The sequence below is a fragment of the Dipodomys merriami genome, unplaced genomic scaffold (genome assembly GCF_024711535.1).
Source record: "Dipodomys merriami isolate MVZ:Mamm:240054 unplaced genomic scaffold, mDipMer1.0.p SCAF_12, whole genome shotgun sequence".
NCBI classification, from domain to species: domain Eukaryota; kingdom Metazoa; phylum Chordata; class Mammalia; order Rodentia; family Heteromyidae; genus Dipodomys; species Dipodomys merriami.
In genome coordinates, this window is record NW_027202493.1 from 4,359,716 (window position 1) to 4,385,573 (window position 25,858).

Here is a 25,858-nt window from a genome sequence, read left to right on the forward strand (position 1 = left end):
TGATTTCAACATTTCCTTTCTGTATATGTTTGCCACAAAAGATTTTGTGCTCAAGACTAGCACTCTACACTCCTGCTACAGCTTTACTTCTGGCTTTTTGGAAATCGAGTTTCATATACTTTCCTTCCCATGTTTGCTTTGAACCATTATCCTAAAATCTCAGCCTCCAGAGGCACAGGCACCCTAATCTAACATACACTTTGAGTCTAAAATTTCTCTTTTATATTATTCTCAAGTCTTAAAAATATAATTGATAGACATTTGAGAAAAAAAACAGAAACTGATCCTTATATATCACCCTGTACCAGAATCAACTCCAAATGGATCAAAAACCTTGAAGTCAAAGCAGACACCCTGAAAACATTACAGGAAGGAATAGGAGAAACTCTAGGGCTCCTTGGCACAGGCTGAAATTTTCTTAAGAACCAGAAACACAGCAAATCAAAGAAAGGATGGACAAATGGGATTGCATGAAACTGCACAGCTTCTGCATGGCAAAGGACATAGGTAGCAAGATCAATAGAAAGCCCACATATTGGGAGAAGATCTTCACTAGCCATAAAATGGACAAGGGTCTCATATCTAAAATATACTTAAAACTCAAAAAACTAAATCCCCCAACAACAAATCCTCAAAGAAACAACCACTCGCTAAATACGTGGGCTAAAGACTTAAAGAGAGACTTCTCTGAAGAGGAAATAACAACAGCCAATAGTCACCTGAAAAACTGCTCAACTTCCGTAGCCATAAAAGAAATGCAAATCAAAACAACATTGAGATTCCACCTCACCCCAGTTAGAATGGCTATAATCAAGAAATCTAATAACAACAGACGCTAGAGGGGATACAGAATGAAACCCTACTGCATTGTTGGTGAGAGTGTAAACTTGTTCGACCACTCTGGAAAGCAGTATGGAGGTTCCTCAAAAACCTCCACATAAAGCTTCCCTATGACCCAGCAATCCTGCTTTGGGGCATTTACCAAACAATCACAAACAAGGCCATACTAAAGTCACCAGCACAACCAGGTTTATCTCAGCATTATTCACCATAGCTAAGATATGGGACCAACCCAGAATCCCCTCAGTAGATGCATGGATCAAGAAAATGAGATATAGATAGATAGATAGATAGATAGATAGATAGATAGATAGATAGATAGATAGATAGATAGATAGATAGATAGATAGATAGATAGATAGATAGATAGATAGATAGATAGATATAGATATAGATATTCTATGCCTCCATCAGAAAGAATGACACCACCCATTTGTTAGGAAATTGAAAGACTAGGAAAAATTATATTAAGTGAAATAAGCCAGGCCCAAGGAAACATAGGTCCCATGGTTTTCCTTGTGTGCAATATAGCTAGTATATTTCTAGGACAAGCAGAAAAGGTCAAAAGCTATGTACATATGACCATATAAGATAACGCTAAGCGAAATGAATACCAAAATAGGGACATAAGTGGTTTTTTTCTTTCTTGCTATTGTTTTTAATATATTTATAATGTACTATGGGATTTATTTTGTTTCTTTGGTATGTTTTTCCCCCATGGTATAACCCCTGTTTTCACTGCATTTTATTCCAGTGCCCTGCAACTTATATATATTTTTCTAATTGGGGGAGGGGAAGAAAAATAACAAAATGCTTAAATAAGGATACAGGTTGACCCATTGTAACAGATGTACAAGACACTATGTTGAAAACAAACTTTACAACTTTGTGGGGGGAGGAGTTGGGGAGGTGGGGAGGGAAGGGATGGTAGAGGAAAAACAAAGAGGAGGCAACAATGCTCGATAGGAAATGTACTCATTACCTCACTCATGTAACTCTAACCCCTCTGTGCAGTATTTTTACAATTAAAAAAAAACATGCAAAAAAACCTAGAAACTTCCAGCACTACCTGTTCTTAATTTTGGATGATAGTTTCTAATTAGAAAGTTCAATATCTTAAAAAAAGAGTACCAAGAAAAGTGGGTCTTTACATGTACAAGACTGAAATTAGATTTCTCTTACCCTATTCTAAAATCAATTCAAAGTAGATCAAGTCTCTTAATATAAAACCTGAAATTTTGACACTGCCATAGGAAAATACTGGAATGTACAGGTATAGGCAATAACTTCCTGAATTCAACTCCCGTAGTTCAGCAAATAAGAGCTAGGACTGACAAATTGGATGGCCATAAAACTACAACTAGCTTCTGTACAGCAAAGGAAACAGTCACTACACTGAAGAAATGGCCCACAGAATAGGAGAAAAATCTCTGACCACTATATTTCATGATAGATTAATAACTAGAATACACAGGGTGCTCAGAAAACTAAAGACCTAAAGAATAAACAACCCAATTGGGTAAATTTGCAAATAAGCTGAACAAAAACAAAAGTACAAATTGTCAATTAAGATATGAAGAAATGCTTGACACTTCTGGCCATAAAAAAATTGTAAATCAAAACAACATTGAGACTTCATCTTACCACAGTCAGAATGGCTGTCATCAAACACACAATAAATGCTGTCAAGTGTATGGGGGAATAAAGGAAACTATATACACTGTAAATTAGTGTAGCCACCATGGAAAACAGTATGGAGGTTCCTCAAAAAGCAAAAAAATGAAATTCCATTTGATGACATGACTTTTCTGCAAATATCTGAAAGTCAAGGTGGGAACACCTGCACACTCATATTTATTTCACGTTTACTCACAATACTCAGGCTATAGAAGGGCTTAGATAACCTGCATGTGACAAACAGATACAAGTACGGTATATATACACAATATGTTATTCAAACACAAAGCAACATGAAATTAGGTTATTTAAAGGAAAATTGAAGGAGTTGGAAATCATGATAAGCTAAGTAAGTCATGTTCAGAAGGCCAAAAACTACATTTTCTCTCATATGTGGGAATCTAGTAGTAAAAAATTTTATAGGGGCTGGGAAGGTGGCTCAGTGGTAGAGTGCTTGCCTTGTATGCATGAGGCCCTGGGTTCGATTCTTCAGCACCACATAAGCAAAAAGAAAAAAGCCAGAAGTGGCGCTGTGGCTCAAGTGGTAGAGTGCTAGCCTTGAGCTGATGAGCTGAGGGACAGCGCCCAGGCCCAGAGTTCAGGCCCCACGACCGGACCCAAAAAAAAAAAATTATACACACAAATACATGATTATTACTAAAGAAATATTTGTGAGGGACTGATGGAGTAGAGAGGATAAAAGAATGATGGAAGGTGAAAAATGTCAAAATAAATTGTGTCTGCCTATTAAAATGGCTTACCGAAACTCACTGAAAACATCTGAATAAGATGATTATTTAGAAAAGGAGCAATAGATGAGGTTAATCTGACTGAAGTAAGATATACGAAACCTTTTGTACATTAATATACACTAAAGAAAATGAATGAAAAGAATGTATAACAGGTTCTGTTATGGATGAGTGCTACTGGGAGGGGCAAACAGAGATGGTTGAAGTATTTTAAATGCATGTATGGAAACAGAAACATTGAACCTTTTGAAATTGTTTTAGGAGGGGAGGAGAATAAGGGAGAGGAATGAATGAGGTCATTTAATCAGGTGGACTTGTAAGTATGTATGGTAATATTGTAATGAAACCACCCTGTACAACCAAGATATGTTAACAAAAACAATGCAAAATAAGAAAAAGATTCATCTAAAATAAAAGCATGCATGGGGATTACAATAAAACCAATTATTATAACTGTAAAAATTAAGTCCAAAAGTGTAACTATTTTCCAAATTGCTGATAAAGTAAAGCCATCCCTGAGAAGTCATGAACGATAGAAAACACATATACCAGATGAAAAAAGGGGGTGCATTTGCAGGGGGCAAGAGAATGCTATAGGTCTCCCTATGCAGGAGGGGCAAGGGGGTCAGACTAGGAGAAGAGCCTAGAGGGTTGACTTCCTGACACAAATAAGGAAAAGCAATATTTATTTCCTGTTGTCTTCCTTTGCATTTGAATTATTTCTTTTAAACATATTGAGAAGAAAAAGTACAGCTTGGCCTTCTGAAAATTTTACCCAGAGAATATTTGTAATTTTATTCTGTATGAGGCAGCAAGATCATTGAAATAGTGTGGTATCAAAGGACCATCCAGGCCACATTTTGATAAGCTCTAGGACACTCAGAAGTTCTGTGACTTCTGAATATTCATGTGCTCTTCCCCTTTGCATAGCAGGGCAATGGCCCTGGTGTATATTTCCATTGTACTCCTCAATCTGTATATTTTGAAAAGTTCCCCACAAATGAGGATATTCACACAATTAAATGAGAATCCTGGTAAAATGAAAGCATCATTGCTGCTCATGACATTGCTTTATGTAGTCTTGGGTCCACATGCTACTCAAGTTTAACTCTGGAGCACCAATTCAATTTACTTGCTACTTTGGGATTCCTCTTTCTTGGCAAACCACTTTTTCCAATTATTCCATGCCACGACTACCAGAGTTGCCATAATGAGAGCCGGTAAACCGATGTATAAACCTAGGAGCCACTTCTTCTCAGCTTTTGGAGAAATTCCTTCCACCGTGACATCTAAATATAAAAGCACATTAAAAATTAAGCTGCTTTTACTTTCAAACTACAACATTTTTTTAAATACTCTTAATTTTTGATAGTCAAGAGATAAGGGAAAATTACTATGAAACTATGATACTTAAAACTGTACCTAACAATTTTCTTTCTAGGAACTTGGGAGACCAGCTCTAAAAACCTAAAGCACATTCTATGATACAGTAACTACCACAGAATCTAATTAAAATACTGTAAGTGGGCCCAAAGAACTCAATAATATGGAATGTTGGAAAATGTAATCAAATTTGCCTTGTTTCAAGAACTGGATTATCAAATCAACTTCACTCTAATATTGTGTCCAATTTCTAGTGAGTAGTATATTGTCTTTTGACCCTTGAGTTTGTGTGTATGTATATATTAACCTATTTTTGTGTGTATGTGTTTATACATATATGTGCATGCACATATGGAACATGCTACTAAAAAGGGCATGAGAATACAAATTTTGAAACTTGATTCCTAACCTGAATTCTTTCACTATGACTACAGGATACACAAACGTAAGTTTGGTCCCTGAATTCCATGATAACAATTTGGCCTACTTCACATTCCAGTGTCTAGACTAGCATGCATTACCCACTAAGAATGTCAATAAATATTTGTGAACTCAGTACATACATATATCATAGAAACTAAAGCCATAATGAATAAAGAGAATGTTATTTCCTAAGTAGCAATTTACAAATTGCTTTCGTTGGAACTACAAACTCTTTCAAAAGTACATTATTATCTTCTATTTGATTTCTTACATAATAGAAACATACTAATAGTACTAGACCCAGAATAAATATTTGTTTGAAGCTGAAATTTCAGAATTCATCATATAGGTCAAGTAGCAGGTTGAAAATATTCTGAGGGAGACTATCAGGGATATGTCAGATTTAATCATGCTTGATTTTTTTTTCCTGTTCAGTCATGGAGCTTGAAATTGGGGCCTGGGTGCTTTCTCTGAGCTCTTTTGCTCAAAGTGACCACTCTACTACTATAAGCCACATTGCTACTTCTGGTTTTCTGGTGGTTAATTGGAGATAGAGAGTTTCACCAACTTTCCTGCCCCCGCTGGCTTCGAACTGTGATCCTCAGAGCTTAGCCTTCAGAGTAGCTAGGATTACAAGCACCCGGCTAATCATGACATTTTTAACAGAAACAAGTTTATAGAAAAAAGTTTTTGAATGGATATGTGGTTCACGTAATTTGAGAGAAGTGTAGTTTAGTTCTCTTTTTAAAATCATAAATAATAGTAGCCTTTTTTTCAAGTGCGAAAAACTGACTTTATTTTACTGAAAATAAGCAATTTCAGAATTTCATTGAACAGGTATCTAAACACATAGGTACTTGCCCCCTTTCCCAGTCCATAAGGAAGATCTCTTCTTAGGTGATCTGCAGTCTGGCGGTGAGAAGCCTTGCTTACATTTACATGCATTTCCGGAATTAGTACACACCTAGGATTGATTTTTAAAGTATTTTTATGTTGAAAGTGAAATTATGAGAAACCATTCTGGTTACTTTATATTTTAATGAGTATGATTTTATTTATGTGATTTAATTAGGAAGATAAACTCATAAAATAAACACTTGGTATTTTAGACTAAAACACGCAGAAGAAAGAATGAAATATGAAGAGAGAGAGAGAAAACAAGAAGGAAGAGAAAAAGAAAGCAAGGAGAGAGGGAAAGAGGGACAAGCTATAAAGAGAGGTTCCAAAAAAGAGAGCACCTTCCAATGTTTATGAGAAATTTTTGTATGCAATTTAATATAATGCCAACAACTTAAATTCTTTTTTTTTAATTGTGAAAATACCATACAGAGGGGTAACAATTACATGGGCAAGATAATGAGTACATTTCTTTCTTTTGGGGGGGGTCCAGTCATGGGGTTTGAACTCTGGGCCTGGGCGCTGTCCCTCAGCTCTTCAGCTCAAGGCTAGCGCTCTACCACGTGAGCCACAGCGCCACTTCCAGCTTTTTTTTCTGCTTATGTGGTGCTGAGGAATCGAACCCTGGGCCTCATGCATGCAAGGCAAGCACTCTACCACTGAGCCACCTTCCCAGCCCATGAGTATGCTTCTTATCAAGCACTGTTGCCTCCTCCTTTGTTTCCCCTTCCCATCCCTTCTCATATTCCCCCAGCCCCCCTACCTGATCCTCCCCCCACCACCAAAGTTGTAAAGTTCGTTTTTGACATAACGACTTGTACATCTCATTGTTGCAATGGGTCCATCTGTATTCTAATCCTTCTAATACCACTTCCCAGAGTGAAGCTGTGTGCATCTCCTGCCATCTGTGTGTTTAGTGACTTGTCTACTTTTCCTTCCTCTGATTGGCTGTCAAAACACTTATTAGCATAGCACTGCCCTTCACCAGAGCTCAATTTGAATTTTTATCAGAAGCTTATTGTAATCCAACGGGTACCAGATACTTAGCTTTGTTACAACATTTAAAAAAATCAGGGCGTGAGTCAGGAAGAAGATGGCAGAGGAGAATCTGGGGACTAAACAAATGGAGAAAAACACCCTTTATGGTGAAAGCTTTGGAGAAACTAGGAATCCATGGAACACTCCTCAATATAATAAAGGCTGTGTATGACAAACCTACAGCCAGCATTATACTCCATGGCGAAAAGTTAAAGTCATTTCCTCTAATTTCAGGAATGAGACAAGGATGTTGGCTCTCTTCAATCCTCTTCAATTTAGTATTAGAATGCCTAGCTAGAGCAATAAGACAAGATGAAAATATAAAGGGGATCCAAATAAATGAACTAAAACTCTCCCTCTTTGCAGATGACATAATCTTGTATTTGAAGCCACCTATCGACTCTACTCCCAAGTTACTCAAACTGATTCGAAACTTTGGCAAAGTAGCAGGATATAAAATTGACCCTCAAAAATCCATGGCTTTTCTGTATGCCAACAATGAGAAGAGTATGGCTGAAATCAGGAAAGCAACTCCTTTTGTAATAGCCCACAAAAAATAAAATAGCTAGAAGTTAACTAAAGAAAGGAAGGACCTTTATGATGAAAACTTTAAAAACCTGAAAAAGGAAATTAAAGCAGAACTAAACAAGTGGAAAAACCTCCCATGCTCCATGATTAGGAGGATTAACATCGTGAAAATGGCAATACTGCCAAAGGCTATCTACAAATTCAATGTGATACCTATCAAAATTCCAACCTCATTCTTCAAGAAAATAGAAGCAGCAATCCAAAACTTCATATAGAACAATAAAAGACCCCAAATAGCAATCCTTAGCAGAAATAATAGCGCTGGGGAAATATCAATACCAAATTTTAAACTCTACTACAAAGGCATAGTAATCAAAACAGCTTGGTACTGACACAAGATCAGACCTAAGGACCAATGGAATAAAACTGAAGAACCAGAAATGAACACACACACTATAGCCACCTAATCTTCGATAAGGGAGTTAAAAAAGAATAGAATGGAAGAAAGGCAACCTCTTCAGTAAATGGTGCTGGCAAAATTGGTTCAATACCTATAAAAAAAACTAAAGCTAGATCCTTATATATCACCCTGCACCAGAATCAACTCCAAATGGATCAAAGATCTTAAAGTCAAAGCAGATACCCTGAAAACATTACAGGAAGGAAGAGGAGAAACTCTAGGGTTCCTTGGCACAGGCTGAAATTTTCTTAATAAAGAACCAGAAACACAGCAAATAAAAGAAAGGATGGACAAATGGGATTGCATGAAGCTGCACAGCTTCTGCATGGCAAAGGACATAGGTAGAAAGATCAATAGAAAGCCCACCGATTGGGAGAAGATCTTCACTAGCCATACAACAGACAACGTGTCTGCCCTCCTCCCCCTTCCCCGCAAAAAAAGTAGACAGATTGTGACCTAAATACAGGTTTTACTAACCTTATTGCAAAAAATAACCAGTGCTAAAAGGGACTAGAAGCACAGCTTGACAACAAAGCACTGGTCTAACAAGTGTAAGGATCTGAGCTCAAATACCAATATTAGAACATCAATGAGAAAGCATAGCAATGTCTATGTTCTTCCTTGTATCTAAATATCAGTGCTAGAACAACTGATGATAAATTTAGAACTTAGAAACAAAGTTGACAATGAAAAAATATAAATGGAAATCTTAGAAATAAAAAAATAACTGTGCATTATCAATCGATGAGATTGAGCTGAAGACAGGACATCAGGGATTGGCAATCTGCTTGTTATTCCATTGATCAACAAAGGAAAAAAAACATAACTTTCAAGAATTTCAGGACAAACCTATGAATTCAAGATGTAGAAGGAGCAGAGATACAACCAAAGTCATCAAAAACCTATTCAGTAAAACTGCAGCAGAAATCTCCCCAAATCTAAACAAAGAAATGGATGGGTAGGAGGCATTTACAACCTTACATAGACATGGCCAATCAAGAACTTCTTCATGTTATAGTAAATGTAAATATAACAGGAAAAAAGAAAAATATGAAATGCTGCAAAAAAGAAGCACTATCTCACTGCCAAAGACAATGTATCATAAAAAGTCAACTTCTCAGCAGAAAACCTAAAATTCAAGAAATCCTAAAATTTCAAGTCCTGAAAGAAAATGTCCACCTATCAAGATTTCTATTTCCAAAAGTTATCTTTTAAAAGTTTAAAAGACACTAAAACCTTTAATATAACCACAAACTAAAGAAATTCAGGACTATTAAAATATACCACTGTATGTTATTTAAGGGAATCCTACACACAGATTAGAAAGCAAGACATGCAGAGCCATGAAAGCTTGGGGAAAATACATTAACAAATGAGAATCAGGAAAGAATTAAACATGTTCAATTCAGTTATCCAGGAGCCTCCTATGATGCATACGGGAGAAAGAGAAGAGCAAATATTACTGGAATCAACAAATGACAGGTATCAGACTATAATTCTCAATAATAACCTTAAATTCAAATGACCATAGCTGCCCAATTAAAATATTTTAGGAGCTGTGAAAATACTTGGCAAGATATTAGAACAGTAGATACATGCCATTAAGTATGTCAAAATCCATAGATTGTCCAATACCAAGTGAATTCCAGTGTCAGCCATACACTTTGGGGACATAGTAATGTGTGACTATATCTAACACCAATTTTAACAAATGTAACACTTTTGGTGTGTAATGTTGATATTATGAGAGGTTGTGTAAAAATTAATAGAAGAGAACTACGTAACATCCTGAACTTTCAATTTTTCTGTGAATCTAAAGCTTAAAAAAATCTTTAAAATGGGAGAAAATCAATCTCTTCATGTATACTATGAACACTAAAATCTTCCTTTTGTGAGCAGGTTTATGTGTATAGGCATTTAGCACTTTGGGAAAGTGTTCAATAGAATAAATTTTCAAAATGTTAGTCATCTTCAAATTTAACCCAAAGTGTGGTTTAACACTAATTTTTAGTAGTTGAGTTTATTTACTCAATTTAGCTTCAATGTGTCTGGAACATTGAAAGAAGTTAGTGAACACTGGTAAATAAATTAGTACTGTTTAAAAAAACTATCCAAGAAAGTTGTGCTTCAAGACATCATTCTTTTTCTTTTTTTAATTTTATTTTATTGTAAAGATGCTGTACAGAGGGGTTACAGTTACATGAGTAAGATAATCAGTACATTTCTTGTCGAGCATTGTTACTCCCTCCTTTTTTTGTTCTTCCACTATCTCTTCCCTCCCCCACCCCTGCAATCCTTTACAACCTGAAGTTGTAAAGTTCATTTCCAATATACTGTCTTGGGGGTATCATTGTTGCAATGGGTCATCCTGTGTCCTTGTTTCAGCATTTTGTTATTCCCCTTCTCCTCCCCAAATTGGACAAATGTATATACAAGATGTATATACAAATGTATATACAAGATACCAGTATCCAGTATAGTGACAACAGGAGATATACCATAGGGGGAAGAACATACAAAGGAAACAAAACAATCTCGTAATAGATTACTTACTCCATTTCCATTGCATCTGTGTGCACAAGTGTCTGCTTGGGCCTTCAATCCTCTTGATTCCACACATACAAAATTTATACACATCTAAAGAAAGACACATGCAACAAGTTTCTAGTTTGGGGGGTGGTAATCATGTCATTACAATTAGCGATTACATGTCACAACATCACAACTCAATGCTACCAATTTCATTCTAAGTGTTACTTTTGTGGTATTTCTGAATTTTGATGAGAGGTGTTTTTATTTATATTTAACATATTTTTAAATTTCTCTTGAAATTTTTTTTTCTTAACCAGTGTGATACTTATGAATCTGGAGATTAATTGCTAAGTCCTTGGTGATGGACTGTGGGTGGTAATGAGGACAATTTAAGACTCATCAACTGTAATAATGACTACTCTTGTATGAGCTGTATGTAGTGGAGGTAGGTCAAGAAGAATGGGAGAACATTCTACACATCCATTGCATCCACTAAAATGTAAAATCTATTAAACTAAATAATTTCAAAGAGTGATTCAGAACAGGAAATTGGATTGCAATGAGTTTGATAATAGAAAAACAAGTCATAATCAAAAAACTACTTTGTTTTATTAAAATACCATGAAATGAAGCCAACTTATTCCTGAGAACACAGTGAAAACAATACTTTGTACTTACTGAATATATAAATATTTTTCATAGAAAGGAAATGAATTTTTATACTTATGGTATAGATTCAGTTTTTGTAAAATATGAGCTATTATTCAAGTCATCTAAATCTTTAATAATATATTTATGAAAGTGTAATGGGAATGTATGTTATTTTATTATGAGATGTTTTGACAAAACCCAGAAATAATTCTTTCCATTTCAAAGTATGGTAATTGGAAGATTAAGGATTTATTCTCAACTTTGTTACCTATAGAATAAAATCGCAACTTTAGTAAGCTATGGCTTTCTCACATGAGTATAATAGTACTTTTCATTTAAAAAGAAGACAAAATTGCATTTAAGTTTGTTTCCAGGTTAAAAACTAGATAATGAATGTAAAAACTATGGGTTAAAAACTAGATAATAATTGTAACATTTTCTTAAATAATGTATGCAAAACCCTTTATCAAGGAAGTGGCAGATAACAGAATTTGACTCTATGCATCTATTGTTAAAGCCTATGCTTTATACTTTATTAAGTTACTTGTAAGCATAGATATGGTGAGGAATTCTGTGAAACTAAATTTATTCCCAGGTTTTGGTTTGTTTCAGATAACATAATAATAGAATTAATACTAATAGCTAAATTAGGCAGGAATAGTAGTTCATGCCTGTAATCCTAACTACTCAGAAGGCAGAGATTGGAAAGATCACAGCTTGAGGCTAGCCTGGGCAAAAAGTTAGTAACCCCTTATCTCAACAAATAAGTGAGGCACAGGAGTTCCCACTTGCAATCCCAGCTACCCAGAAGTCCTAGACAGGAGGATCATCATCCAAGGCTGAGCCAGGCAAAAATGCAAGACTTTAGTTTTAAAATTAAGGAAATTAAAAGTGGTTGGAATGTGGCTCAGGTGATGGAGCGCTTGCTGAGGCCCTGAGTTCACATCTCAATACTTAAAGTCAAATTATAATCATCCCTTACTATGTACTATCCATTACATCGTGACCTCACCTAATCTTCACAACTGTAAGTGCTTCTATGGTCCCAAATTTACAAACACAATTGAAATACTATTAAGTAACTAGACGCTTTAGGTAACTTGCAAAAAGGTCAAACAATAAGAGCTGAAGATTTATTCCAAGTACCCTGCTCTCACTCCAGAAATTATATTACTGAGTGGAAGCAAAGTGTGTTTCTATGCTATTTAGAAGTCCACAAATACCTCTCTCCTTCTCACTCTACCCTTCAAATATGTGGAGTCCCTACCTAGAACACGGAAACTCTTGCTATCAGTTAAACAGCCATTTCTTCTAAATTCTTAATGCTACACAGGAAAACCAGAAAATTAAAATTTGATCTTCAATGAAAAATATTGATTGAAGGAAAACTAGTTTTCAGAAATTAATTGTCACTTACCCTTCCATCATCACATATAGGGCCACTTCGGAGTAGGAGAGGATCCCCTTCAGTATAAGCACCTGTAAAGTCTGCAGTTATACAGATAGTATCTCGCACATAAGCATAAACCACAGCAGTGGCATTGTTAGTAGGAATGTAGGGTTTTCGGCTGCCATAAGCACAAATTAATCTGCCACATATAAGATTCCTGCAAGCAGAATAATACCACATGATTGACGAGCATTATTAGGAATGCTTTGAATTTGCTTTCATTGACAAAAATCAACTTTTCTCCATTTATGGTAATATACTTAGGGAAATGTAATACATTTAACATTCAAGTTAAAACATAAATTATATAATCCACTGATCTAAGTTGTCTTTCAATAGTACTAATAGACTTTTATTCATTTTGTGAGTTGTGTGTTTACTGCCACAACACTATGTCTCCCCAAAGGACAGAATGATGAATGAGTTTGTTACCTGTACCCTTAAGCATCTCATAGTCTGATATTAAATATGATACACATCCTTTTTCCTTGCAGAAAATTAGGTAAGCATATATTCTAACAGCACTTATGAAATTTTTCATAAGGGAATATGCTATATATGAGTCAAATGTTACAAATGAGTACACTTTCAACAGGAAGAGGGAGGGATTTCTAAACAGAAGGTATAGCATATGCAAATGTAGGCAGCCTAAAACTGTGTTAATCAAACTACAAATTCCAGGAACACATGAGTCAACTTCATTAACTCATAGTTAGCCTGATATCTGACACATAGTGGAATATTGATAACTATTTTGTTTAAACAAAATTGTGACCAAATTGGTGAAAGGGGTGACATGGATCGAGATTCACTACATTCACATACTGCTTTGTTGAACTGAAACTCCTTTGTACAACTACTTAAAGATCAAAATAAAAATAAATGATAACCAAAATATCAAAGAGAGAGCCTTTTCAATGCAGGAGAAACTGAACTTAGGCAACAAAGTGGGAGGGGACGCCATTCTCTAGGCAAGAATGATTAAATTTGAAGAAAAAGTTCAGTGGTTATTATAACTTTATTTTAGATTGTAGTTAAAGCTTAATGCTCAACCACATACAAACAAAATTAAATGCTTGCAGGGTGCTGATGACTCACTACCCACTCAGGAAGCTAATATTTGAGATCACAGTTCAAAGCCATCCCAGGCAAAACAGATCAGTGAGATTCATCTCCAATTAACTACAAGACAGAAGGGAAGATAAAGAGTAAAAGAGAAAGTGCAAGGAAGGAAGGAAAGAAGGAAGGAAGGAAGGAAGGAAGGAAGGAAGGAAGGAAGGAAGGAAGGAAGGAAGGAAGGAAGGAAACCCCATTGGAAGAAAGTGGCTCAAGTGGAGGGGGGAAAAAAACCTCAGGGGCAGTACTTAAGCCCTGAGTTCAACCCCCAGGAAAAGCACAAAAAAAGTTAAGTACTGGATCAAATTTGATCTACATGTATAAGAAACATAAGAAAGATGTCAGGACAAAAGATCTGGGGTTGACAGATGCCCCTCAGTAGATGAATGATCAAGAAAATGTGGTATATATACACAATGGAATTCTATGTCTCCATCAGAAAGAATGACATTACCCCATTTGTTAGGAAATGGAAAGACTTGGAAAAAATTATATTAAGTGAAGTAAGCCAAGCCCAAAGAAACATAGCTCCCATGGTTTCCCTTATTTGCAATAACTAGTATATGTCTGAGACAAGCAGAAAAATCAGATAAGTTGATGTTAGGTGAAATGAACCCTAAGATATGTATTCAAATGTTTTTTTTTCTTTCATGCATTTGTTTCTAACGCATTTATAAGATTATTTCTTTGTTGCTTTGTATGTCCCTCCCCCACAGTATAACCCCTGCTTTCACTGTATTTGATGTCGGTATAATTTGTGGAGGGGAAGGGGAAAAACAAGTCGTTTAAATAGGGATATAGGTGGACCCGTTGCAACAATGAGATGTACAAGTTGTCATGTCGAAAATGAACTTTATGGGAGGGGAGGGTTGGGGGGGAGGGGGGAGGCTGGGAAGGGATGGGAAGGAGAAACAAAGGAGGAGGCTACAATGCTTGTTAAGAAATGTACTCATTATCTTGCCCATCTAATTGTAACCCTTCTGTACAGTATTTTCACAATAAAAAATAAATTAATTTAAAAAAAAGATTTGGGGTTGAGATTTCCTCATATGAAAATGTGATCTTTGAAACCATTGTCATGAATAGCAAATAATAAAGAAAAAATATTAAAGGACGCTTTTAGAACATAATACAAAAGTCAATTTATTTTTATAGCATACCTCCATCCACAGTATGAGAATCTTCCCCTAACATCCTTACCGCAGTTGCCAAACCTATCTGTTTGACTTTGTATTTCTTCATAGCAAGAAAATGGACCATTTGTTGAACCTGTCAGGGTGAGAAACATGTTTGGATAAGAACGTGTTTTTTCACTCTGTCACCATCACCCATCATGTCTTCTTTGCCTTTCTCAGATCCAGCCAAACTCACATTTTTTCCTAGTGATGTAAGGAAAGAGAAAGATATGAAAAGCAATGTTTGGAGATATTTCTCCACTCCTTACATTTTTATCACTCATTTCAATTGCACAAATGCAACACATTTGTTATAGAAGGTTGAAGTTATAGAAGTTTAAAGTGTTAGAGGGCATTGTAAAAGAAAGCGACCTAGAGGTGATGTGGTATGGACATCATGTACGTGCACATGAGGCTTGGTCCTTGGTTGTTGGATAACATAACTAAAGGAGATTTGATCATGAGGGCTCTGACCTAGTCAGTGGCATTATTTGACGGCATTATTTAGATTAAAAGCAAATCTGAAATCCCAGTTTAGGAATGTCAATGTACGGCTTGAATACCAAAAGATTATCTGGAGAAAATCAGAAAAATGAATCATTGGCTTGGGAAGGTAATGTGAAAGAATGTTTGGAGCTGAGAATGGCTCAAGCCTGTAATCCTAGCTGCTTGGGATGCAGAGATCAGGGGAGCATGGTTGGAGGCCAGAGTGAGCATAAAAGTTCATGGAAAAACTCCATCTCAACCAATGCATTGGAGTGGTGGTACACGTCTGTTATTCCAGCTGCTAAAGAAGTACAATGGCTGGCACAGTGGCAACTTCCTCTCATCCAAGTGACCCAGGGAAACACAAGGAGAAGGATTGTATGCCAGGTGAGCCCAGGAATACTGAAAAATCTGTCTCAAAAATAACCATGACAGCTGGGAAAAGATGACTGAAAAGCAACTGGAGACACATGGAGCCACAAGAAATAGGTAAAAGTTACCCGAGATGACAGTAAAAAGTCAGGAAATGACTATGGAAGTCTAAATGATGCAGGACAATTGATCTCTGAAAGAAAACAAACTGGGAGAGAGTATCATTGGGCAGATCTGCTCCTGCGACCATGATAAGGTGCTCTACCTGTTCCTCTTCTTTTTTCCCTTTTTCTTCTTTTCTGTGGCAAAAGCCACCCACAAAGACCACTCATCAAACATAATATTGGAATACAGAGCCTGGTATAAGTCGGCAAGCCTGTGTAAGGCCACCTGGATAAGGTGATCTGTTGATCAGCTTCTGATCAGTGTCTGTGCCCCACTGGCCAAGTTGGGGAAACACAAGCAAGGAAGTTAGTTAGGAGGTGAGCCAGTTCCAACCCAGAGATCTGTCACTCTGCCTAAGGAGTATGAGTCCCCTAAGTGAGTCAGTTAGACTCACACTGAACATCCATCCCTATAGCCAGTGTTACCTTCTGAATGCTGCTGTCAGGCAAGCCTAACACAAGATACAGATACATCTGAGTCTTGAGAAAACTTGTCACTGGTCTGACTAAAGATTCCACCTATGACCTTAACAGTTTGGGGTAGGTGTAGACATTTAGGTGAGATATTTAGGTCCCAAATCCCAAGACAAAAGGTGGCAGCCAAGAAATTGCTGGCTATAACAGACTTTGGGGAAAGCAGAGCCTGTATGTCATCCACTTTATATTCCCCAAGAAAACATTAAATTGTTGTCCTAGGTATAAAAGAAAATGCTGGAAACAGCACCACATGTGGCTGCAGTGATAGAGTACTGACCTTGAGCAAAAGAAGCTCATGGACAGCATCCAGACTCATGAGGTCAAGCCCCATAAAAAAGAAAAGAAGAGAAGAGAAGAGAAGAGGAAAAGAAAGGAAAGGAAAGGAAAGGTAAGGTAAGGTAAGGTAAGGAAAGGAAAGGAAAGGAAAGGAAAGGAAAGGAAAGGAAAGGAAAGGAAAGGAAAGGAAAGGAAAGGAAAGGAAAGGAAAGGAAAGGAAAGGAAAGGAAAGGAAAGGAAAGGTAAGGTAGAGAGAAAGAGATAGAAACTCACTTCAATTTTTTAAGACAGTTATGGGTCTAAAAGAAAATGGATAATAAAGGATATTATTTACAAATGGAAACCAAAAGAAAGCAATGGAAAGCTATATTCAATAAAAGAGAATTTAAGTTAAAAGTTATAAAACAAGACCAAAAAAATGTCATTATGTATAACAATAATGAGGTCAATACAGCAAACAGCCACTAAATCTTAGATTTCACTTGGCAGTAAAATGTTTTATTACTTGTTCAGTTTTGATGTTTACTGTTAATCTGTGCATGTTATCCATGTATTTATGATTGAGTTTTTGTACATTGCATGCTTCTAAGAATTTGGATATTTCTTTAGCATTTTCCAATTTGGTAGAGATAATTGTGAATTTTAAAAAAACCTTAGGACCTTTTGTGTTTCTGTTGTATATATTACAATGCATCCATCCCCTTACCCTAGTTTTATTTATTTGAGTTTGTGTTTTAGGTTTTTTCCTCAATCTAGCTTTGACTTAGTCTAGTTTGATAATGTCATCTTTTCAAATAAACAATTCCTATTCATTTTTCTATTATTTTTCTAGTGTCTAGTTTGATAGCATCATCTTTTCAAATAAACAATTCCTATTCAATTTTCTATTATTTTTCTGGTGTCTATTTCTGCTCTTACCTTTATTACTTCATTCTATCTGAATTTTGGGCTTCTCTTGTTATTCCTTTCCTAGCTCCTTGAAGTGTAATGTTAGGTTATTTGAGATCTTGTTTCTGAGTATGAATTTATTACTATAAGTTTCCATCTAAACACTGTTTAGTATTTCCAGTTAAGTGTAGGTGTTGGGTGCATGTTTTCCTTTGTCTCAATGTACTCCACATTTTCTCTTTTACTTTTTCTTTAATTCCATAGGTTTAGGAGCATGGTGTTTAGTTTCTGTGTATCTGTGAATTTTCAGAAATTATTGGTTTCACATCTCTCCCTAAACCTAATAATTTCTGGTTTACCAAATTCTTCTTTGCGGTTTGTAGCCCATTAATATATAGTTGTTTGATGTTGAATAGATGTATCTGTTGAACTAGATTGTATCTGCAGACTATTGACTGTGCCAATGCAGACTTTGGTTGATGCTTGCCTTAAAATAGTGTTCTAGCACAAAACTGGTGTTATTTTCATCCCAAATGGGCTGAGTAAGCCGGAAAAACACAAGAAAAATGGCAAGTCCGTGTATCTCAACTCCCACTCATCAGGGACAGAACAGATAATGAATAATCCAAAGGAGAGTTCCCAAACAGCTCTACAAACACTGCTGGCAAAATGATGAATGAAAAGATTGAAAACATACAAAAGACACTGTATGAGTGTGATAGGGAGAGAGAGGAGGCAAACAAAAGGTCAATGGAGGCAAACAAAAGGTCAATGCAGGAAAATATTGAAAACCTACAAAGGACTCTGTATGAGCATGATAGGGAGAGAGAGGAGGCAATCCAAAGATTTATACAGGAATATCATGAGCGTGAGGAAGCTACTAAAAACCTGATACAGGATTTGCATGAGCAGCTTGAGAATACTCAAAGAGAAAGGCAGGAATGGCGTGAACAGGCTGAGAACACTCAAAGAGAACTACAGGACTGGCATGAACGTGAGGAAGCTAAGCAAAGAGTAATACAGGAATTGAGAGAGTAGGATGAGGATACACAAAGATCACTAAAGGAATTCATGGAATCCATTAACAAATCACTGAAGGAAGTCAGGGAGACCACAAAGGGAATGCTGAATAGAACCCAACAGAAGGAATGGGAGTACAGGAAACCATAACCAATCAACTAAGTGATTTGAGAATAAACACTGAACACCAAATTAAGAAAGTAAAGAAGTTCATACAAGATCTAAAACAAAGCGTCAACAAAGAATTTGAAGCCATCAAAGCTGACCAATCAGAAGGAAAAGAAATAAAAAACAAAGTAGAAAGTCTTGACAGCAGGTTAGACCATGAGGAAGATCGAATCTCAGGGACTGAAGACAGCCTAGATATTATAGAGAAAGAACATACAACCATCCAAGACAAGTCCAAGAAATATGATAGATCTTTCCAACACTTGGAAGACACCATCAGAAGGCCTAATCTAAGGATAATGGTTGTACAGGAGTACATAGAGAAAGAAGTTAATGGTCTAGAAAATTTGTTTACCAGGACCCTAGCAGAGAACTTCCCAAACATACAAAAAGATAAGCCTATTCAGATACAAGAAGCTTTTAGAACTCCAAATAGACCGGACCAGAATAGGACATCCCACCGTCACATTATAATCCACACAGGACCAATTCAGACCAAGGAAAAGATCCTTAAAGCTGTCAAGGAGGAAAGATTAATCACCTACAAAGGGAAACCAATTAGAATCACCTCAGATTTCTCAGCAGAGACAATCAAAGCAAGAAGAGCCTGGAATGATGTATGCCATGCCCTAAAAACAAACAACTATCAACCAAGAATACTGTACCCAGCTAAACTCTCCTTCATAACTGAAGGCCAAATAAAAACCTTCCATAGCAAAGAAAAATTGAAACAATACATCTCCACCAAACCAGCCCTACAAAAGATTCTTAAAGATGTCCTACACATAGAAAACCAACAAGACCACAACAAAGGCCAAGAAACTGCACCCAAACTGAGAATCAAAGAACCATAGGAAGAACCCAGTTTTCATAGCCCCCAAGAAGTTGGATAACATGGCAGGAACTCCCAAATACCTCTCAGTCCTATCTCTCAACATGAATGGACTTAACTCTCCAATTAAGCAACATAGACAGTCTAGTAGGATTAAAAAGCAAGATCTTTCTATCTGCTGCCTTCAGGAGTCACATCTTGCCCATAAAAACAAACACATTTTCAATGTTAAAGGCTGGAACAAAATCTACCAAGCAAATGGCTCCCATAAACAGGTGGGAGTTGCAATCCTAATATCAGATAAAATAGACTTCAAATTAAAATTCATGAGAAGAGATAAAGAAGGTCGCTACATACTAATTAAGGGATCTCTCCTTCAGGAGGATATTACAATTCTAAATATCTATTAGCCAAACAACGGCGCACCCAAATTTATGCAAGAAACACTACTTTCCCTCAAATCCCACATTGATCCAAAGACAGTCATTGTTGGGGATTTTAACACACCACTCTCCCACTAGATAGATCAACTCGGCAAAAACTCAACAGAGAAACCGCAGATCTAAACAACTGCATAAATCAACTAGATTTAACAGACATCTACTGAATATTTCACCCAGCAGCATCAGAATACACGTTTTACTCAGCAGCACATGGAACATTTTCCAAAATAGACCATATTTTGGGCCACAAAGCAAACTTGTCCAAATTCAGAAACATTGAAGTTATACCTTTCATTCTCTCTGACCACAAGGGAATAAAATTAGAACTCAAAACCAAAAGCCACCAAAGAAAGTCCGGTAACACATGGAGGCTGAACAACACACTGCTGAATCAAGAGTGGGTCATGGAAGAGATTAGAAAGGAAATTCCAATGTTCATGCTATTCAACAAAAATGAACACACAAATTACCAGCTCCTCTGGGACACAGCAAAGGGAGTACTCAGAGACAAGTTTATAGCTCTGAGTTCCTACATCAACAAATTGGAGAGATCTCAAACCAACAATTTAATGAGACATCTGAACCTCCTGGAAAAAGAGCAGAAAGATAAACCCCAATCCAGTAGATGGAAAGAAATAATTAAAATTAAATCAGAATTAAATGAATTAGAATCCAAAAAAACTATAGAAAGAATCAACAAAACAAAGAGTTGGTTCTTTGAAAAACTTAACAAAATTGACAGACCCTTAGCAAACCTTATCAGAAAAAGGAGAGAACACACCCAAATTAATAAACTCAGAGATGAGAATGGAAACATCACCATGGAAACAACCAAGATTCAGAACATTATAAGGGAATACTTCTCAAAACTTTATGCTAATAAGTTCGACAACTTGACAGAAATGGACCTTTTCCTAGCAAATATTGACATGCCAAAACTAAACCAAGATGAGTTAAACCAGCTTAACAGGCCCATATCAAGCATTGAAATAGAAACAGCAATAAGAGACCTCCCAGCTAAGAAAAGTCCAGGACCAGATGGTTTTACAGCGGAATTTTACAAGGCCTTCAAAGCAGAGCTCACACCAATACTCCTCCAACTCTTCAATGAAACTGAAAGAGAAAGTTCACTACCGAACACATTCTATGAAGCCATCATAACCCTCATCCCAAAACCAGGCAGGGACTCATCAAAGAAAGAGAACTATAGATCCATTTCTTTGATGAACATTGATGCAAAACTTCTCAACAAAATTTTGGCCAATCGACTTCAACAATTCATCCAAAAAATCATACACCACGATCAAACAGGATTCATTTCAGGGATGCAAAGCTGGTTCAATATATGCAAATCAATTAATATAATTCATCACATCAACAAGAGCAAGGATAAAAACCACATGATTATCTCAATAGATGCAGAAAAAGCATTCGACAAGATCCAGCACCCCTTTATGATGAAGGTTTTGGAAAAATTAGAAATCCATGGAACATTCCTCAATATAATAAAGGCTGTATATGACAAACCTACAACCAGCATTATACTTAATGGTGGAAAACTAAAGCCATTTCCTCTTAACTCAGGAACAAGACAAGGATGTCCACTCTCTCCACTTCTCTTCAATCTAGTATTAGAATGCCTAGCTACAGCAATAAGACAAGGTGCAAACATAAAGGGGATACTAGGGAAAGAAGAAATAAAACTCTCCCTCTTTGCAGATGACATGATCTTGTATTTAAAGTATCCCATAGACTCCACTCCCAAATTACTCAAGCTGATTCAAAACTTTGGCAAAGTAGCAGGGTATAAAATTAACATCCCCAAATCAATGGCTTTTCTGTATGCCAACAATGAGAAAAGTGTGGCTGAAATAAGGAAAGCAACTCCATTTGTAATAGCCCCACAAAAAATAAAATACCTAGCAATTAACTTAACCAAAGAAGTGAAGGACCTCTATGATGAAAACTTTAAAAACTTGAAAAAGGAAATCAAAACAGAATTTAGAAAATGACAAAGCCTCCCATGCTCCTGGATTGGAAAGATTAACGCCGTGAAAATGGCAATACTTCCCAGGCTATCTACAGATTCAATTCGATACCTATCAAAATTCCAACCTCATTCTTCAAGGAAATAGAAGAGGCAATCCAAAAATTCATATAGAACAATAAAAGACCCCGAATAGTAAAAACGCTCCTCTATGGAAAGAACAGCGCTGGAGGAATATTTATACCAAATTTCAAACTCTACTATAAAGCCATAGTAATCAAAACAGCTTGGTACTGGCAAAAGAACAGAACTCAGGACCAATGGAATAGAATTGAAAACCCAGAAATGAACCTACAGACCAATAGCCATCTAATCTTCGATAAGGGAGCTAAAAAAATAGAATGGAAGAAAGACAGCCTCTTCAGTAAATGGTGCTGGCAAAATTGGTTAATCACTTGTAGAAAACTAAAGCTAGATCCTTATATATCACCCTGCACCAGAATCAACTCCAAATGGATCAAAGACCTCGGAGTCAAAGCAGATACTCTGAAACCATTGCAAGATGGAATAGGAGAAACCCTAGGTCTCCTTGGCACAGGTCGAAATTTTCTTAATAGAGACCCAGAAACACAACAAATCAAAGAAAGGTTGGAAAAATGGGATTGCATGAAATTGCAAAGCTTCTGCATGGCAAAAGACATAGCTAGCAAGATCAATAGAAAGCCCATGGATTGGGAGAAGATCTTCACTAGCCATACAAGGGACAAGGCTCTCATATCTAAAATATACTTGGAACTCAAAAAACTAAATCCCCCAACAACTAATCCTTAAAGAAACAACTGCCCAATAAATAAGTGGGCTAAAGACTTAAAGAGAAACTTCTCTGAAGAAGAAAGAAGGATGGCCAATAGACACATGAAGAAATGCTCAACCTTCCTAGCTATAAAAGAAATTCAAATGAAAACAACATTAAGATACTACCTTATCCCAGTTAGAATGGCAAAAATCAAGAACTCCAATAACAACAGATGCTGGAGGGGATGTGGTCAGAACGGAACCTTACTTCATTGTTGGTGGGAGTGTAAACTTGTTCAACCACTTTGGAAAGTAGTATGGAGGTTCTTCAAAAGACTCCACATAGAATGTCGGGCGCTGGTGGCTCACACCTGTAATCCTAGCTATTCAGGAGGCTGAGATCTGAGGATTGCGGTTCAAAGCCAACCCGGGCAGGACAGACCGTGAGACTCCTATCTCCAATAAACCACCAGAAAACCGGAAGTGGCGCTGTAGCTCAAGTGGTAGAGCGCTTGCCTTGAGCTGAAGAGCTGAGGGACAGCGCCCAGGCCAAGAGTTCAAGCCCCACGACCGACAAAAAAAAAAAAGACTCCACATAGAGCTCCCTATGACCCAGCAAATCCACATTTGGGCATTTACCCAAATGTTTACAAACAAGACCACACTAATGCTACCAGCACGATTATGTTTATAGCAGCATTATTTACTATAGCTAAGATATGGAACCAACCCAGATGCCCCTCAGTAGATGAATGGATCAAGAAAATGTGGTATGTATACACAATGGAATTCTATGCCTCCATCAGAAAGAATGACATTGCCCCATTTGTTAGGAAATGGAAAGACTTGGAAAAAATTATATTAAGTGAAGTAAGCTAAGCCCAAAGAAACATAGGTCCTATGGTTTCCCTTATTTCCAATAGTTAGTATATGTATGAGTCAAGCAGAAAAGGTCAGATTAAGGTGATGTTAGGAAAATGAACCCTAAGATATGTATTCAAATGTTTTTTTCTTTCATACATTTGTTTCTAATGCATTTATAAGATTATTTCTTAGCTGCTTTGTATGTCCCTCCCCCACAGTATAACACCTGCTTTCACTGTATTTGATGTCGGTATAATTTGTGGAGGAGAAGGGGAAAAACAAGTCATTTAAGGATACAGGTGGACCCATTGCAACAATGAGAACTACAAGTTGTCATGTCGAAAACGAACTTTACAACTTTGTGGGGGGGGGGGAGGATTCGGGGTGGCGGGGGGAGGCTGGGAAGGGATGTGAAGGGTAAACCAAGGAGGAAGCTGCAATGCTTGATAAGAAATGTACTCATTATCTTGCCCATGTAATTGTAACCCCTCTGTGCAGTATGTTCACAATAAAAATAATTAATTAATTAATTTAAAAAAAGACTCCACATAGAGCTCCCTATGACCCATCAATCCCACTTTTGGGCATTTACCCAAATGTTAACAAACATGACCATACTAAAGCTACCAGCATGACTATGTTTATTGCAGCATTATTTACTATAGCTAAGATCTGGAACCAACCCAGATGCCCCTCAGTAGATGAATGGATCAAGAAAATGTGGTATATATACACAATGGAATTCTATGCCTCCAACAGAAAGAATGACATTGCCCCATTTGTTAGAAAATGGAAAGGCTTGGAAAAAATTATATTAAGTGAAGTAAGCCAGGCCCAAAGAAACATAGATCCCATGGTTTCCCTTATTTGCAATATCTAGTATATGTCTGAGTCAAGCAGAAAAGGTCAGATTAAGGTGATGTTAGGAAAATGAACCCTAAGATATGTATTCAAATGTTTTTTTTTCTTTCATGCGATTGTTTCTAACACATTATTCAAATGGTTTTTTTTCTTTCATGCGATTGTTTCTAACACATTTATAAGATTATTTCTTTGTTGCTTTGTATGTCCCTTCCCCACAGTACAACTTCTGCTTTCACTGTATTTGATGTCGGTATAATTTGTGGAGGGGAAGTGGAAAAACAAATTGTGTAAATAGGGATACAGGTGGACCCATTGCAACAATGAGATGTACAAGTCGTTATGTCGAAAACGAACTTTACAACTTTGGTGGGGGGGGGGAGTTGCGGGGAAGATTGGGGGGGGAGGATGGGAAGGGATGGGAAGGGGAAACAAAGGAGGAGGCTACAATGCTTGATAAGAAATGTACTCATTATCTTGCCCATGTAATTGTAACCCTCTGTGCAGTATTTTCACAATAAAGAAAATAAAATGAAATGAAAATATGATAAAGCTGATTTATAGATGGGTGGATGTAGATGGATAGATTGATGGATAAATAGACAGACAGACAGATATATACACAGTGAAATAGTCTTCAGCCTTAGTAAAGAAGAAAATTCTACCATTTGTGACATAATGTATGAATCTGGAAAATATCCAAGTCTGGAGACATAAAACCTATATGTAGAATCTAACATTCAAAAAGTAGAATAGTGATTTTTGGAGATTGGAGAAGCAAGGTGGGGGAAATGGAAGATGCTCGTCAAGATGTTCAAACTAGCAGTTTTCAAATTGAACAAGTTCAGAAGATCTGAACTACAACAGTGATTGTAGTAGATAATAATACATAGAAAACTTGAAGTTTCCTGACAGGATAGCTCTTGACATTTTTAACTTCATTTTTAATGTTTTTATTGTAAAGACACTGTACAGAGGGGTTACAGTTACATGTGTAAGGTACTAAATACATTTCCTATCAAGCATTGTTACCCCCTCCTTTGTTTTTCCTCTACCATCCCTTCCCTCCACACCTCCCCAACTCCTCTTTCCCCTCCCATGTTGTAAAGTTCATTTTCAACACAGTGTCTTATACATCTTATTGTTATATTTGGTCAACCTGTATCCTTGTTTCAACATTTCGTTATTTCCCTTCCCCTCCTCAAACTAGAAAAATGTATATACAAGATGTAGGGCACCTGAATCAAACACAGTGAAAACAGGGGTTATACCAGGGGGGAAGAACATACAAAAGAAACAGAAAAAT

General features: G+C 36.7%; 1 protein-coding gene across 1 annotated transcript in view; it reads right to left on the bottom strand.

Moving 5' to 3' along the window:
• Adam32 (ADAM metallopeptidase domain 32) overlaps positions 1-25,858 on the bottom strand; it is a 104,891-nt gene that overhangs the window by 22,944 nt on the left and 56,089 nt on the right. The window contains exons 15-19 of the mRNA XM_070016124.1: positions 14,905-15,013; positions 12,596-12,785; positions 10,549-10,632; positions 5,934-6,036; positions 4,399-4,555 (exon numbers count right to left, since the gene is read on the bottom strand). Of these exons, the coding sequence (XP_069872225.1) occupies positions 4,399-4,555; positions 5,934-6,036; positions 10,549-10,632; positions 12,596-12,785; positions 14,905-15,013 (643 nt within the window). The remainder of the gene's footprint in view (positions 1-4,398; positions 4,556-5,933; positions 6,037-10,548; positions 10,633-12,595; positions 12,786-14,904; positions 15,014-25,858) is intronic.